The sequence below is a fragment of the Mangifera indica genome, chromosome 8 (genome assembly GCF_011075055.1).
Source record: "Mangifera indica cultivar Alphonso chromosome 8, CATAS_Mindica_2.1, whole genome shotgun sequence".
In the NCBI taxonomy this organism is placed as follows: domain Eukaryota; kingdom Viridiplantae; phylum Streptophyta; class Magnoliopsida; order Sapindales; family Anacardiaceae; genus Mangifera; species Mangifera indica.
This window is the reverse complement of record NC_058144.1, coordinates 2,337,607-2,352,589: the sequence shown is the minus strand read 5'-3', so window position 1 is coordinate 2,352,589 and position 14,983 is coordinate 2,337,607. Positions and strand designations below refer to the sequence as shown.

Sequence of the window (14,983 nt, the reverse complement as noted above, 5' to 3'; positions counted from 1 at the left end):
AGTTCATTTTGCCTTTATGGAACTCGAAAGTTCACTGGAGATACCGGGCCGAGCAACAATATATGTTAGTCCTTTAGGTGGGCTTTGTGTCAATAGAAAACATAGAAGGCTCACGAGGCTACCTTATGAAACGGACTTTGCCCCTTTTGATTATATTTTCCAATAAAAAACAAACTTACGGTAAGGCCTCACACGTCTCCATCGCGAATCAACTCATCGTGTTCCTAAAATTTCTCTCAATTTTTGTCAAATAACAATCAGATTATTTTTGAATCTTCCAAACTGGAATAAACTTAAATAATTTTGCTTGAATTGTAAACGATATGGAATATTAGAGACAGCAAGTGTGGTGACTAAGGGACGATGACAACAAGCTTCAATGTAAAATGAGTAACTGCGAAACTCTATGTAATCCACATGGACTTTTGAGGCAAACAAGGCCAGATATCGTTAGGATTCATTACGGGCTTGTCATCTTTGTTCATGGCTGCTTCCTCTTCAATTACATTTTTTTTTTTTTTTAAATTTTCTTTCTAGACAGCAAGATCTCCACAAGATTACTTTTTGGGCAGTTTCTCACAAAGTATCAATGGCTAACATTTAAACATCAAGACTGGTTCATAAATTCACCCTCCACGCTTAAGCAAAAAAAAAAAGCCAACTCAAAGCAGAAACAAAATGGCTTCTTTGGGAGACACCCAGCCCAAAACGAGCAAAGAAGAGGAGGCAGAGACGTATATATTTGCCATGCAAGTGGCAATGGGCACGGTCTTACCCGTGATTGTGCAAGCAGCATCAGAGCTTGACGTTTTGAGATTATTGTAAAGTGGGTGGTACCGCCGAACTCTCGGCTGCAGAGATATGCAAATGCGCACATAATGCCGGATAGGATGCTCAGGATTTTGGTTGCTTACTCTGTTCTTGATTGCTCTGTTTCTGGTGTTGTGTAGTTGTACAGTCTACTCCCCATCTACAAAAATTTTGTGCCGAACCAAGATGGTCTATTGTTATGACAGTTTATGGCCTTACTTAAGGACAAGGTCTTCCTCGACAGCTGGGTTGTTTAATCTTTTTGTTCAAAGTAGCCAATTCATACGACTTTCTTGTTATTCCATTAATAAATTTAATTGAAGTCTCAACTGTGCATTCCATTTGAACGGGTACATGGAGCGCACACCTTTGAGTGCCCTGCCTCCGACTTTAGATTCAATCAAGTTTTTAAACATTGCAATGCTTAATCATACTAGTTTAGTTCTCAACAACATGTTTGAGATTTATAAGGGTTTTGGGCACATCAAGCAGCTGGTTGATGTAGGTGACTGTCTTGGACTTTATGATCATGAAATTCAAATTACACATAACAGTGGATACTTTATGATAGGAGTGATGAGCATTGTCTTAAGTTTTTGAAATTTTGCTACAGAATTATTCCCAAAAATGGGAAGGTAACTGTTGAAAAAGCACTTCCAGTTATGCCTGAGACTAATATTGTATCCAAAGTAACTTTTGCACTTGATGTGCTTATGATGACTCAAACTCAAAACCCAGGAGAAAAGGAGAGGACACAACATGAATTCATGGCTTTAGCAAAGGGAGCTGGACATAGTCCCATCAGATTTGAGTGCTTTCTTTGTAATTTTTGCATTATGCAGTTCTACAAATAAAAGGCATACTGAGAAGTTGCGGGAAAGTAACCTTGTTATGCAGTTGTACAATAAAAGGGATGCTTGACATTCTAGATTTGCTTGTACTTCAGTTCCAAATAATGAAAGAAAGTTGACCATGAGCACAATATAGTGCTAAGAAAAGGCAATTGAAATATTTAGTTACATGTACCTTCAAAGGATCATAATAGTACATTACAAGGAGTTTACTCTGGTTAGAAACTGGGTGAATAAAACAAGCAAGGTTGCATCCTCTTGTACTAATGCTGCAAGCTATTTGCTTGAAAAACTTGAAGTACCTCATCCTATCAGCAGCATAATTAGTTTGTTTTCCTTCAGCTGCTTCCGATTACATCCCTGAATGTGTCCTTTACTTTCTGTACAAATTCTTCCCTGAAATTGGTTGACAGTGTTTGGTTAGCAGAAACATCCCTACAAAATACAAAAAAAACTCTGAACTCTAGAAATAAACTTGTTTGGTTGATTATGAAAACAAACTGATGTACCTGTCTGGTTTGAAAGTCAGGTTCTTGTATGCAAACCACTGCATTGAAGAGAATACTAGAGCATCAACAACATAGCTCTTTTCCTTTCAACATCATCTATGAGCATAATATGTAGGCAACTGTGCTACTGTAATCACGAGGCAGAACTAATGTTTGAATAGGATAGCAAACTAACTCAATTCAACTTACCCCAGTGTAGCCAATGCCAACCAGCTCAAGCACGCCAGGAACTAAAGGAAGCCTATCAATTGCCTGTTAATATGGTACCAATTTCTAAGAACATAATTTGCAAATTCATATTTGAGAAGTAAATTACATTCAAATCCAAATCATGATTGGGAAAAGACTGGAGCTGAAGGAGAGACTCACAGAAATCAACCCAGTAGAGCCCCACAATGCAACGGAACCAGTGACTGCAAGTGAAGTCACTGCATACTTATCTTCAACTTTGTCCCACTGTTCATCCAAGAATAAATTTTCTCATAATTAAAATCACTCAGTTACTGTAGGAGGGTAAATAATGACAACTGTATGAAACTCACAACGTTCTGCACTGTCTTGACAATTTCAGGCAATTCAGTCGCTGCAACTTCAGCTGGAGCCTCTCCTGTTGCCATAGCCATAACATTGCGCGCAATCTTTGGACCTGAAAAAGAAAATTCAAGATTATACGTTAATATATCAACACTAACACATCACTAGACTTATGCAGTGATAAAAGAAGGGTATTGGAGAAGATTGACCCACAATAAGCAATAGTCTTCCAGGAGCGGTTATGAGACTGAAGAGGTGGTGGCGGGAGTGTAGGGAGGGTTACACATTGAGGTGAAGCAGCAGCTGACTGGCGTGGAGCCTTGGCATCGACAAGGGTTGATGAAGAGGGAAGAGAGAGTGCGGTGGATGAAGTTGAAGCCATTGATTTGAATCCTTATGGGATGTTAATTACTTCACTTGAGGTAGCCCTGTGAGAGATTCTTTAAGAGAGATGCAGTGTGATAAGAATGTTTATTTATCTGTTTATGTTGCTTCTTTTTAGTTATTTTGGGATTATTAGAAATCGATAATTTTAACTGGAATGTGGAGATAGTTCTTTCTTCCAAGCTTGGGGCAAGACAACCACTCATTATTTGATCCAGATAGTGCTGACATGGCTGTTGGATAGGCATTTTATGGTGTTTGATTGGATAGAACAGAATGCTCTCTCAGTTTTGCCAAAAGCTTGGCTGTGTTATCTTCCTCTGCAGGAAAATATTGAAAAATGGAAAAATCTCCCAATTACTGCACATGCACATGCACTCACTATTTCTGTAAGCTAAAAAAGGAACAAATTAAGCAACCAAGCAATAAACCGCTGTGTTAAAGCCCAGTAATTGTAAAGCAAACACAATTGAGAACTATTAGCTTGGGCCTGTCTAGATATTTGGGTTTGCAGGATGCCCGATAATGGGCCTCAATTACATGACAAGGCAATCGGCCCAGCACCACCAAAAGCTACTACCTTAGAGCTTTCAACTGTTTTTTGTCAGTCGCAAGTTAAGAACCGGAAGCATTAAATCCCGAATCCCAAAGTCAATAAAACAAGCAAGCCGGGGAAATGAAAGATAGTAAAAAGTTAAAAACTTAGAAACTCCCCATTTCGAGGTAAATTATTATCATTATTTTCGATCCAGAGTCTCTCAAGTCTTAGCCCGACAGGAATCATTAACTGATCCCCACATTATAAGTTATTTGTCTTGTTTTCTAACTTTTTGTCAAATTATTTGGCCTTCAATCTCCATCTATCATTTTGTTTTTCTTATTCTGTAAAATGTCCCAAAATGGCTTCCAACTTTTTCTCAACTTTCTCTCTGTTGATTCTTCCATTATATCTCCATGGCTCATGAGCACTTGCTTGAGAAGAACTAAACGAATCCACTCATACAAGTTTTTGTTAACTGATAATTTTTTTATAATCATGTTCTTTTTTTTAAATAAATTAATTATATTAAACAAATAAAATTTAAATTTATTGATTGATTCTATAACTATATCATTATTATGTCAACCATAAATATAATTTTAATATATTATAAGAAAACTTTGAATTTAAACTATCATCTTTGATACATCGTCCTTTGCTGTTCAAGTTTGCCCTTCAGGGCTATGGTCCGTCCGAAAAGCCATGGCCTGGACAGATTCTACGTCTAAGCCTAACTAACCTATACTTTTACCAAAATGATGTTGGAAAAGAATCTAAACGTCTTTCATTCATGCAAAATTTGCAGCTGGCTCTCACTTTACGTTGCCACCAGTGGTCATATATACCTATTTAGCGTGATTGACTGGACAACCCTACAAAATTTATTGTCATTGACCATTATGATTGTGTGCTGACATGAAGAGTAATGGATGATGAGATGCATTGATTGTACGGTGATGATATGAAGCAGGCCTGAAAGAAGATCTCTCAAGTTACGATGAGAGGGTCCACGTGATGAAATTTACGTATCTCCAAAAACACAGAATCTTCGAGGCTGAGACGGTATCTGATCAATCTGAGAATGCTTTGTTTACCCTACGATGGGCATTTTATGATGAAATTTATAAGATTACCTTTCGGGAGAAAAAGTGGTTTTATCCATCTCTATACTCAAAAACCGGAAACTTAGAGACAAAGGCAAAGTTAATCAGATTTCCAGCCCACTGTTCTTTTGTTGGAATTTGTAATTTGTAAGACTGAGCTTTGTACTACTCTCTGTGCAATTGTGTATGAATAATTCATGCACCATTTTTTATTTGGAATTTGTAAGATATGAGCTAGGTTTTGTCTATGTAAGTAACCATATGACTTATCTGTTTAGCCATTAAACAATGGCAATCAAACAGAAGATTTGAAATTGAAGGATCAAGAAAAGGGAAAAAAAAAAAGAAATTCATATAAAGTTTCATGAAGGATAATTCAGTCACATTGCTATCTCAGTTGCATCAATGCATTGGGACAGCTGCTGTAAAAGGATCTGAAAGAAGAAAAGGAAAATAAAAAAAAGGAAGAATTTGATCATTGGTTCGTGCCTTACAAGTGTGCTCAGCGACGGCTATTCCTTTGGTAATCCACCACATTGAGACTTGCAACTTCTTTCATTTTTACGAGCTCAAAAGAAATGCAACCCATATATATATATTAGTGTGAACAGAAGAAAAAGCTTTGATTGTTAGGGCAAAGAGACACTTTGGAAATAAATGGGAGATTAAAATAGGGTAATGCAAATGATGACATGTTAATGGCCGATTAATAGAAAAGTAATATAAGCTGTTGGCTCGTATTTCCAAATAAAACATCACTTATACCCAAATCACAGACCAATGTTCCAATGGATCCATTATCATATGTTTTCCCTTCCATCTAAGTTTAGGTTGCCCGAGGCAGCGGCTCCATATTTAAGAATTAAATTAAAGACATAGGCTAAGTGATTTACCAATCATGTGAGCAACCTTAATGCTTCAACACTTCATAGGTAGAAAGTGTTGAAGAAGAGAGTGAGGCCATTGCTAGAAGAAGGTGGGTTTTGTAGTGTAATTATACAAATAAAATAAAAGAAAGAGTGAAGAAAGTAATGGTGATGGAGGTGCAAAAAGGGGCTTCCAAAAGAGCCTAAAACAAAATATTGTGTAAGATAGGGAGTGACCTTGGGAAAAATGAAAAAAGGGAACGCGAAGACCAAAATGACTAGGACTGGGCTATGGTGATCTAGTCTCTTACCAGACGTCTTTTGATACCTTGACATGGGGATGTGTGCTTCTTTTTAGCTGCTTCTGCACTGCACAATTTAGTATGACAAATTTTCAGTATTGGAACGTGGGTTAGCCTTCTCTTTGCCTCTGCCTTTGCCCTTGCCTTCATGCCTCTCCTACTTTCCTCACATCTAGTTTTTTTTCCTTTTTTACTCTTTTGATGCATCAAATTAATAACGCAGTGAAATTAAATACTGAATATTAATGTCACAACTTGATGTGAATATGATTAATCTATGTCAACACATTGTTTCGAAGGTTCTTTCTTCTTATATAAATATCTCAAGGTTGGCTGTTGTTTCTATTATATAAAAGTTTCACTTGCTTGTGAAATGTGCAGACCTGCTACTGAAATCGAGTCAACAGAAGAGACCAGAAGATCTGCTGACTTTTTGGTGACGTGTCATCAACAGAGGCCGTAAGGTTTCAGCATCTATCAACTCTCTGTGTTTTGTTTGCCATTATTTGCTTCCTCATTAACCATCGGAGATTATTAAATGGGGCTATAAATCTAGTAACATTATGCTTTCCAGGGCATTTAACTAATTGATTTTCTGCTAAACACTTGACGCTTAGCAGAATCAAGACTTTTGCAGAAAATACTTTGACGTGTTAGGTTTAGATGGCAAGGCTTCTAACTTGAATATGCCTAGTTGCTGGGTGGAGACATATAGGTTTAACTTAGTCAAATCTTCATGGCACATCATGACATGAAGTAGAGGAGTTGTGTCACTGACTTGACATCAACCTAGTTAGTCTCAAATGAAATGTCAAAATCTTCGCATTAAAACTGTGGATTAAATGGGTTTAGATGGTCATTATTCTCGATTAGATAGGTAACTTCTGAAACTTTTTTTTTTTTTTTGGGCTGCTGAGCTCAAAAGCAAGGAATCTGGAAAGTGTACCAAGCAAAGCTACGCCGAAAAGAGAGTACAAACAGACAAAGACGATGCGTTGAGAACATGGCTAATGATGAAACACCCACATATCTCTGTACATACGGACATAGGCCAAAGTCAATATAAAAAGAGAAGCATCCTTCCACAATTTGTAATCATGAGAATTAGATAATTTCAAACTCCTCAACCAGAGACCAAACTCGTCTGGTCCCATCTATTCTCTCTCATCCTTGCCCACCCACAACCTAAATAATTCAATTTACATACAAACACAGTAATTTTAATTTCTTGTTAATTAACAAACAAAGCAACTTCTTTGAGGTTAACTTATAAACATCACATGCTTTGTCCTGCAAATGCAACCTCTTTTTTACAGCAACTTCACCCTCCCTCCATTTCCAGACACCCTATTTTGATTTTTTCTAGCTTGATTTGTTCAACACTTCCTAAGCAATTGAGTCGATTATCTTCAACCATTTTACCATTCAACTACCGTTGATGTAGCTAAATATTTGATGAACTGCTGCTGCTATCTCGTCCGCTGACCTTAGCTTACACTCATCCTCTATCTGCGTTAACACACCCAGAGGAAAATAAGAGTAACAATTACTCAAGACATGAGTAAATATGTTTGACTAACAGAAAAAAGAAACTGGCAAGTACCTTGAGATTGAAAGAGTAATAAACTGTAGTTTGGGAGGATGTAATAATATTGAGGTGCAAAAATGTAAGCCTAAGGTTTTCAAGTGCAACAATGGCTTTTAACAATTGACCAGGTCGCCTTGGACACTGAATCTTCAGATGAACATGATTTTGAATCACAGTCACCTCAATCTTTGCCCCACTTGACTTGTACTCGTCCTTCACTTGCCCTTCACAATTCACCATTTGAGAACTCACTGCCAAAAGTCCGTTGGCCTTGTCGGTAGAGCTTCTCAACGTTGCACTATCACAACCCTCTACGGTGGTTTTTTCGATTCTCATTCTCTTTTGGGCGTCAAGTGATTCTAAAAGTTGCTCCAGTTCCTTCAAGAAGTCTATTGCACCACCAATAATGGATGCTTGGTCACCCTTTGACAATGAAAAAGATAAAAGAAAAAAAGATTTATTGGTTCAAATAATATAGGTAATTGAAGAATGAAAGTAACAAAAGATGAAAGGTTTTCAAATCGATTTACTCTTTGGACGTAAGATGGAGGCATGAGAGAACGGAGAGTGGTGAGATGGTCGTTCATTTGACGTCTGCGGTTACGTTCGACTGCTATGTGAGTCATGCGTTGGCTCTCTACTTCTTCTTCGTTCTTCGTTGGTTTAGTTCTTTTTCTTTTTCTTTTTTCTCGAGTGACTGAAAGGCATTCCGAGAACTGGGTGCGTTTAGGCTTTTTTTGTGGGTTAGAGTGAGAGATTTCTACTGGTTTGGGTTGGTCATGGTTAGATTCTGAGCTCGCACCTTCCAGGCATGAAGTTGAATGTGGGTTTTGGAGATCTTTTGTTTCTGATTGTGATTTGACGGGTGAATGCAGGTCTAATATTTCTTGGGTGATACAACTTTCAAGTTCTAAGAATTGGATTTGGTTTTCCGTTTCAGAGACGTTAGGGTTTATTACATCCCATGGTTTTTTCAGATGTTGGAGTCTCAAAAGTGTTTGAAAGTTGGGTTCTTTGAAAGGGAAAACAGATGGGGTTTCTACACTTTGAAGCATCTGCAGAAATGGCATTTTGTCATCTAAGCTCGGTGAAGAGAAGTTTGTACCCTCTTCTTCTTCTTCAAATCTTAAGGCCCCCGAGTTGAGAAATTCTTGTTCCAAGCACTCCACATTCAAATGCTCTCCCAAGAACTGCAACAAGTAAGTAAATTCTGAAGATGGTCCTCAACATTAGAAGCAAGGAAAAGTACAGTATCATGGATTGGGTGGGTCGTCCAATCTTAACAGAGGAAAAGAATAAAAAAAAGGAATGGGCTAGAACGGGAAACAGAAATACCAGATGTTAGCATTTCCAGAAAAACTAGTCATTGCATTGAATGCAAGCATTTAGAGAAATAAATGCAGTGCATATCCAAATCCTAGAAAAAGGATTCGAGAAAAACAGGAAGTGAAAAGAAAGACAAGTACTAAAATGAACATACACAAGGATTAATGGGTCCTTGACGCCTCTCCATTACAGCAGCTGCTCAGTTTGTCGTTCAAGTAGCCGTAGCGCCTTAAATTCTTTCTTTTATCTTGTCTATCCAACTCTCTTTCTCTCTCTCGTTACAAACATTCCATAGTGATGCTAACGGAACATTACTGCTAACAATCGTCACCCCCAAGAAGCAGAACGAGACCCCGTTAACGAGCACAGATATATATATTCCTTTTTTATAATGTCGGTGTGGAGATAGTCTTAAATAAACATTATGTAATTATAATTTGGAGTAAAAATAAGTTACAGAGGGAGAGGAGTATAGGGTTAGAAATTGGAGGTGAAGAGGGGTAACAGATGAGAGATGATAAATGAAAGGTGGAAAAGAGTCAAAAACAAGAAAATAAGGATATTATTTAGGGGAAAGAGATAGTGCATAGGGCTAAGGGTTTTGGGTTGTCTGGCAGTTTTGTCCGGCAGCGGAGACATTTTGTGGGGACTACAACGACTCGTCTCGTTTCTTTCTCTAAGGTTTCAGCGGCAGCCTCCTCAGGCATACATGCATGAGCCTGTTACAATATTTACATAGCCAAAATACCATATTCCACCCAATGTTTGACAAAATTACAAATGATCACTTTTATATTTCAAAAACTAAATTCACTCCCATCATCTACTTTCAGTTAAATTAAAGGGTATGGAAGTCATTTACCATAGGTTTTTATATTTTTTGTTTTCTCTCTTATTATTTTATCTTTTTCATGTTTTTTCCCTTTAATTTTCCTATTTTGCATTTTCAAAAGTTTAAAAGAAATATTATATTTTTTAAAAATTAGGAGAATTAATAAATTTTTTAATAGGTTTTGGAAATTTAAAAAAGTTTTAAAAATATTTTTATGCTCATCAATAATTTTAAAAATAATAATGACACCCCAATAAATAGAATTAAATATAACATTTTAAAATTATGTAGAGTGTTGATATATTTTAAGAATTTAAATAATAAATTTTTAAAATAGTAAAAATATATTAGGAATTTGATATGAATATTAAATGTTAATAATAGTTATACAATTTTAATAAATGGTAAAACAATCATTTTTAAAAGAGGATAAACAATCTTTTCGAACATCTGGAGAGAAATGCATTTACCCTATTTATTTTTTTTCTTTATTTCCAAAAGAATAATACTATATGTATCTACTTTGGATACATAATTGTATACACACTTATATTTATCGTCATATTATTGAATGTTATTTAATCTTTAATTTAAAATCATCTAATTATATAATAACACATATAAGTATATTTGTATTGTTTTATTGTTTCTAAAGTCCCTTCCATGAATAATCTCATGAAGATGTGTTATGCATTCATCCCTTTCGAATTTCTTTCGTCTAGATCAACTTATCCCTTTGCTTCCTTCTCTTTCACACCCCTTAGTTTACTAATCCGCCCGACTTGCCTTAACCATGTCTGCTGCTGCACACTAGCTTTTTACCTACGACATTAACAGTGGCTTTCATTTCCAAAAAAAAAAAAAACATTTTCTCTTGTTTCCTCTTTCAGTCATAAATTCTTAATCCACATTCTTTCTCTTAAAAGAAAACCAGCAGCATTCCGTTGCCTTATTCTAGAAAGCCAGTACACTTATTAGTGGACGTATACTGTATTAATAAATCACTTTCACATCCTCCAAGTGCAAAAACATTTACTTGAAAATTTATATAGACATGAAATTAGAAGAGCATTTGAGGTCTCAATGTGATTTGTGGTTAAAATGAAGCTCACACGCTCATCTTTTATCCATAAATGTCTCCAAGACATGTCGGGCCTTACATTGTTTTGCATTAATTGTCTTGGGACAGAAAATTTGTCTTCAGTGGGAGTACACGATTGGACTGAGTACTAGAGTAACAAGTATATATGCCAATGCAGATATTCAAATAATCAATGCACTGGATAAAAAATAAATATATATCGCAGTCAAATTTTACTAAGATCTATTGTACAATTGTAAATGTAGAAGCTATCCAACAGCTCATAAATCTTTTAATAATTTATGTGTCAAATGCCCCATGTGAAGAAAGGGAGACATGTTAAACACAATTTAGAAAGAAGACAAACTCAATCCAGCAAAATCCCAGCTTGAGAACGCCAAGCTCAATCTTATCCCTTTGCACTATGCTCTATATTTTCCTCCTATGAAACTATGCCACACTTGACAATCACAGCCACAGAACCAGAGGCATTCGCTTTCTTAACAACTGCCAATTTTGGACCTTGTCGTTTAGCCCATTTTCAAATTCCACGCGTTGAGACGCCATTAAAATGAGTAACAGCAGTAAATATTAAAGCTTTCTTCCTCGATTCTCGTTATAGTTAGTAAACCAAGGCTCAATTTCAGTGGCTTTGTACAATTTCTCTCGGCCATCAGCGATACAGCTTGTCACTGTACACAGAGTATTTTGTCATTCTACAGAAAAATGAGAGTACTTGGCAACTCACGAGTTGAACTTCCTCAGAGGGAATCGAGATGACACCACTGCCCCCACAACCCGACATCACGAGTCCACCAGAAATTAACCAGATTCTCGAGGAGCTCCTATGATGCCAGTGGCACTCAATGCAGTAGAAATAATACATTTTCACTCAACCAGCCTGACGAAATCTTCTTCTCATAAACAGAATAGTGCATACATCTATGGAACTAAAATGGTAACTAGTATACATTAAAGCAGAAGACAGAATACAATAAAACTAAAAATGTTATATTAAACTCTACAGCTATTCTGTATATGAAGTACTAAGCAGCAATCAAGTGCAATTTTTTAATATTATCAGTTATCCCTTGCCTAAGTATCAATTTCAATGCCCAAAAGCTGAAGGCTCCAATAATGGAAGTTGGAAATACAGCTAATACACTCACTCATAACTATCGTTCTATCTGTATAGTCACATGACTGATGTTATACTCCCTTCTAATATATTCTACCACATTATCAAGCACCATGTCTGCATTTGCTTCTGGCCTGATTTTGACATGGCAAGCCAATAGGACCTTTCCGACTGTGACGGCCCATATATGCAGCTCATGAATAGCCACCACTTCCTCCATCTCCAGCAATCCCTTCTCAAGCTTTGTTGCATCAATCTCCCTTGGTGTGCTCTCCATCAGGACTTCAAGTATGTTCCGCAACATTTTAATTGTAGTCCCCAAAACGATAACTGAAAATATGAGAGTGCAAATCAAGTCAACTATCTTCCATTTAGGCTTGTACCAGATTATTGCCCCTCCAATCATTACTCCTATACTTTGAACGGAATCCCCAAGAACATGAAGATAAGCTCCCTGCACATTTATGTTCCATCGCTTCTTTTCTTGTTGTGCAACTTGTGGTTTGCTTAGCAGTGGCTGACTAAGATCTTCAGTATGAAAGTGCTCTTCTTGAGAATGCTCCTCACGATGATGCTCTTCATCATGATCATGATGACCAGAAGTGATTATCTTTCCGTGGCTATGACTGATACCAGGATCATGATAATCAGCAACACGACTGTGACTCTGACCATGACCGTGGTTGTGACCATGATCATTATCGTGGCTGTGGCCGTGATCATGGCCCAACACAAAAGCCATAACAATGTTCACCAAAAGACCAAAAGTAGCAACAAGAAACATTAAAAAGCCATTCACCTCCCCTGTATTATGAATTAGTCTATAAATTGCTTCATACACTAAAATCCCCGCAAGCAGCCAGATGAGCTGGATTGAAACCAAAGCACCAAGAATCTCAACCCTAAAAAATCCATAAGATTGACGGGGAGTTGATTCCCATCCAGCTGCCCACAAGGAGAACAAAGAAATAGCAAAAGCTGCAACATCTGAAAGTAAATGAGCAGCGTCAGTTAATATTGCTAGACTGTTAGCTTTGATGCCACCAACTACCTCAATGCTCATGAAGACAACACAAAGTGCAACTGCTATTAGCAGCTTGCGCATGGAAGCTGATCGCTCTTTGGCTTCTTTAGAGTTTGTCCTAGCATCTGCAAGTCCACAGGGTGCTTCACCACAAATCTTACTACCTCCAAAGCCCCTTGCCCCATCAGGAACATCTACACTTATTTCAATAATTTGCCTTTGTTGAGAACTTTGCCTTTCCATCTGACATTCATCAAAATACAATTCTTAATGGTTTCCTAATGAAACAAGTATGCACACAAATTAAATATGGTTTCAGTCATCATAAACCATCTTCCTGTATAAGATAGCAAAGAGTCTTCACAGTTGTAAAATACTGCAAGATAAATGGAACCAAAAACTCAAATAACAATGCACAAAATGGAGAAATTCTGTTTCTGATATTGATTTATTATACCCATAATAACTTTATCGCTTATAAACTAGAAAACAGAGCACACGTAGAAGAAAAAAGAATGCAAGAAAAATTGGGGAGTTTCTGTATCAATTCATAATCACCATTGTTATGACCGAATATCAGCATTCCCTCATGTTTGACTGAAAAAGTAGAATCAAATGTATTAATACACATCATATATAATATCTACAGTGTCTTCAAGGCTGGACTAACACATAAGTCAAAGTAAATATGGAACGTTCACACATATGGAAACAAGAGCCTATAACACAAAATTAATTCCTTCATGTTGATGGTGAGCAAGGCATATTTTATATGAGAGGGCAAAAAGAATTACATACTTTTATTTGAGAAAGCAAACATAGAGTATTCTTTTATAAATATCCAAGAATCTGGACAAGTGAAAGCAAAAAGGAAACGTGTGTGCAAAAGTTGGAAGAACTCGTCATATGCAAAGCTTCACTGGACAAGATCATGTGTCAATAACTCAAAAGCATGAACAAAGGAGAAAACATTTTACCTTCTAAGTATACATTCCAAAAAGCTAAGAAAGGAATTTTGCAGCTTCAATAATGAAAGGTTGAAACCAATTACAGGAAATGTTCATGTCCAACTAATGCAAATCAACCTAACAACAGGAATCCTAGGACCATAAAGATTATGTAATGCAGCTGATGAAATCAAGACCAAGAATTTTGTTTCTAAAATCTTGATACAAGAAGAGTATTCAGCCGGCAAGCAATGATACTCTTACAAGGAAATTACTTTCAAGTAAGTCAACTCGGGTGCAATTCTACGTATCATTAGTTAAATTAATCTTAAATTGCAAGTACTTTATAGATCAGGTGAATATTCACAAGAATAAGCTTGAAGTAAAGTTAAAACCAAAAAAGCTTGCATCACACCCTGGTATTGAGTTTCTAGCTAATCATCTCATCAAACAAACAAACATCTTTCAGAAGTAGAATGTTACAAATGCTAAAAACATTTCAACAATATACATAATAGAATCTACAGCAAAAGCCCAACCAAATAAACCCAAAACATTTCCTAAACTAGAGACCTAAACGATCTTTAGTTGTACAAAAGCAACATCATACTCCATTAAAATAAGGTGCCAGCAGCATCAAACAAATCCATAATATAAAAATAAAATAAAACAAACACGGAAGAACTAATCAGTGATCACAATGATAAAACCACTAACCAACACTGGTAAATGTATTAAAAGCAGAATAAAACAGAAAAATGAAAACAAGAATTAAAGGTATAATTAATCGAATCAGACGACAGAATGGATCAAAACAATTATAAAATATCCGGATCAGTCCCTTGAAAACTTACCTAGTTGTGTTTTTCAGAAAAGACTTAGCATATAAATTCTCTTCAATTATCTCTTCCAGTTCTGGTTCAAGTAGGAAAGGCAACTCTTCGGCGTGGAGTAGCATGAGCCTCTGCTTTGATCTCGTGAATCTCTTTTTGTACTCTGATTCATCCAAGGACCTCTATGCGAGTTTACTATTTTACCCCATCGTGATTTATACAGTATATCCCAAGTATCATGCGTACTTGCCGGTCATTTGGTTGGTCGACGAAATACATAAAGGAGAAATAGTATTTTAATACCCCTGATCTGA

General features: G+C 36.6%; 3 protein-coding genes across 5 annotated transcripts; all 3 read right to left on the bottom strand.

Moving 5' to 3' along the window:
• Window positions 1-1,680: 1,680 nt before the first annotated feature.
• LOC123222802 (protein CURVATURE THYLAKOID 1B, chloroplastic) lies at window positions 1,681-3,269 on the bottom strand. Of its 2 annotated transcripts, none has more exons than XM_044645767.1 (6): window positions 2,918-3,258; window positions 2,713-2,816; window positions 2,540-2,626; window positions 2,360-2,422; window positions 2,171-2,208; window positions 1,681-2,057 (listed from the first exon to the last, which is right to left on the bottom strand). In XM_044645767.1, the coding sequence occupies exons 1-6, from the start codon at window positions 3,084-3,086 to the stop codon at window positions 2,000-2,002; spliced, it is 519 nt and encodes a 172-aa protein (XP_044501702.1). In that variant the 5' UTR covers window positions 3,087-3,258; the 3' UTR covers window positions 1,681-1,999. The 2 variants fall into 2 exon arrangements, 1 of the variants encoding a protein (XP_044501702.1); XR_006503716.1 differs by having other exon boundaries at window positions 2,171-2,266; window positions 2,918-3,269.
• A 3,639-nt stretch (window positions 3,270-6,908) lies between these two features.
• On the bottom strand, window positions 6,909-9,224 carry LOC123222832 (transcription factor bHLH67-like). Its single transcript, XM_044645806.1, has 4 exons — window positions 8,969-9,224; window positions 8,019-8,678; window positions 7,504-7,911; window positions 6,909-7,409 (listed from the first exon to the last, which is right to left on the bottom strand). Exons 1-4 carry the CDS (start codon window positions 8,999-9,001, stop codon window positions 7,326-7,328), a joined length of 1,185 nt encoding a protein of 394 aa, XP_044501741.1. The 5' UTR covers window positions 9,002-9,224; the 3' UTR covers window positions 6,909-7,325.
• A 2,493-nt stretch (window positions 9,225-11,717) lies between these two features.
• LOC123224055 (metal tolerance protein 1) lies at window positions 11,718-14,983 on the bottom strand. Of its 2 annotated transcripts, XM_044647558.1 has the most exons (3): window positions 14,691-14,983; window positions 13,448-13,486; window positions 11,718-13,132 (listed from the first exon to the last, which is right to left on the bottom strand). In XM_044647558.1, exons 2-3 carry the CDS (start codon window positions 13,448-13,450, stop codon window positions 11,903-11,905), a joined length of 1,233 nt encoding a protein of 410 aa, XP_044503493.1. In that variant the 5' UTR covers window positions 13,451-13,486; window positions 14,691-14,983; the 3' UTR covers window positions 11,718-11,902. The 2 variants fall into 2 exon arrangements, with proteins under 2 accessions (XP_044503493.1, XP_044503494.1); XM_044647559.1 differs by lacking the exon at window positions 13,448-13,486 and having other exon boundaries at window positions 14,691-14,979.

Excerpts from the sequence above, each read along its gene's own strand:
- LOC123222802 (XM_044645767.1), bottom strand. The coding sequence starts at position 3,086 with ATGGCTTCAACTTCATCCACCGCACTCTCTCTTCCCTCTTCATCAACC. Across the intron at positions 2,817-2,917 it reads CTGGAAGACTATTGCTTATT|GTCCAAAGATTGCGCGCAAT; the intron begins GTGGGTCAATCT and ends TTTCTTTTTCAG. Across the intron at positions 2,627-2,712 it reads TCAAGACAGTGCAGAACGTT|TGGGACAAAGTTGAAGATAA; the intron begins GTGAGTTTCATA and ends TTGGATGAACAG.
- LOC123222832 (XM_044645806.1), bottom strand. The coding sequence starts at position 9,001 with ATGGAGAGGCGTCAAGGACCCATTAATCCTTGT. Across the intron at positions 7,912-8,018 it reads CTCCATCTTACGTCCAAAGA|GGTGACCAAGCATCCATTAT; the intron begins GTAAATCGATTT and ends TCATTGTCAAAG. Across the intron at positions 7,410-7,503 it reads ATTACTCTTTCAATCTCAAG|ATAGAGGATGAGTGTAAGCT; the intron begins GTACTTGCCAGT and ends GTGTTAACGCAG.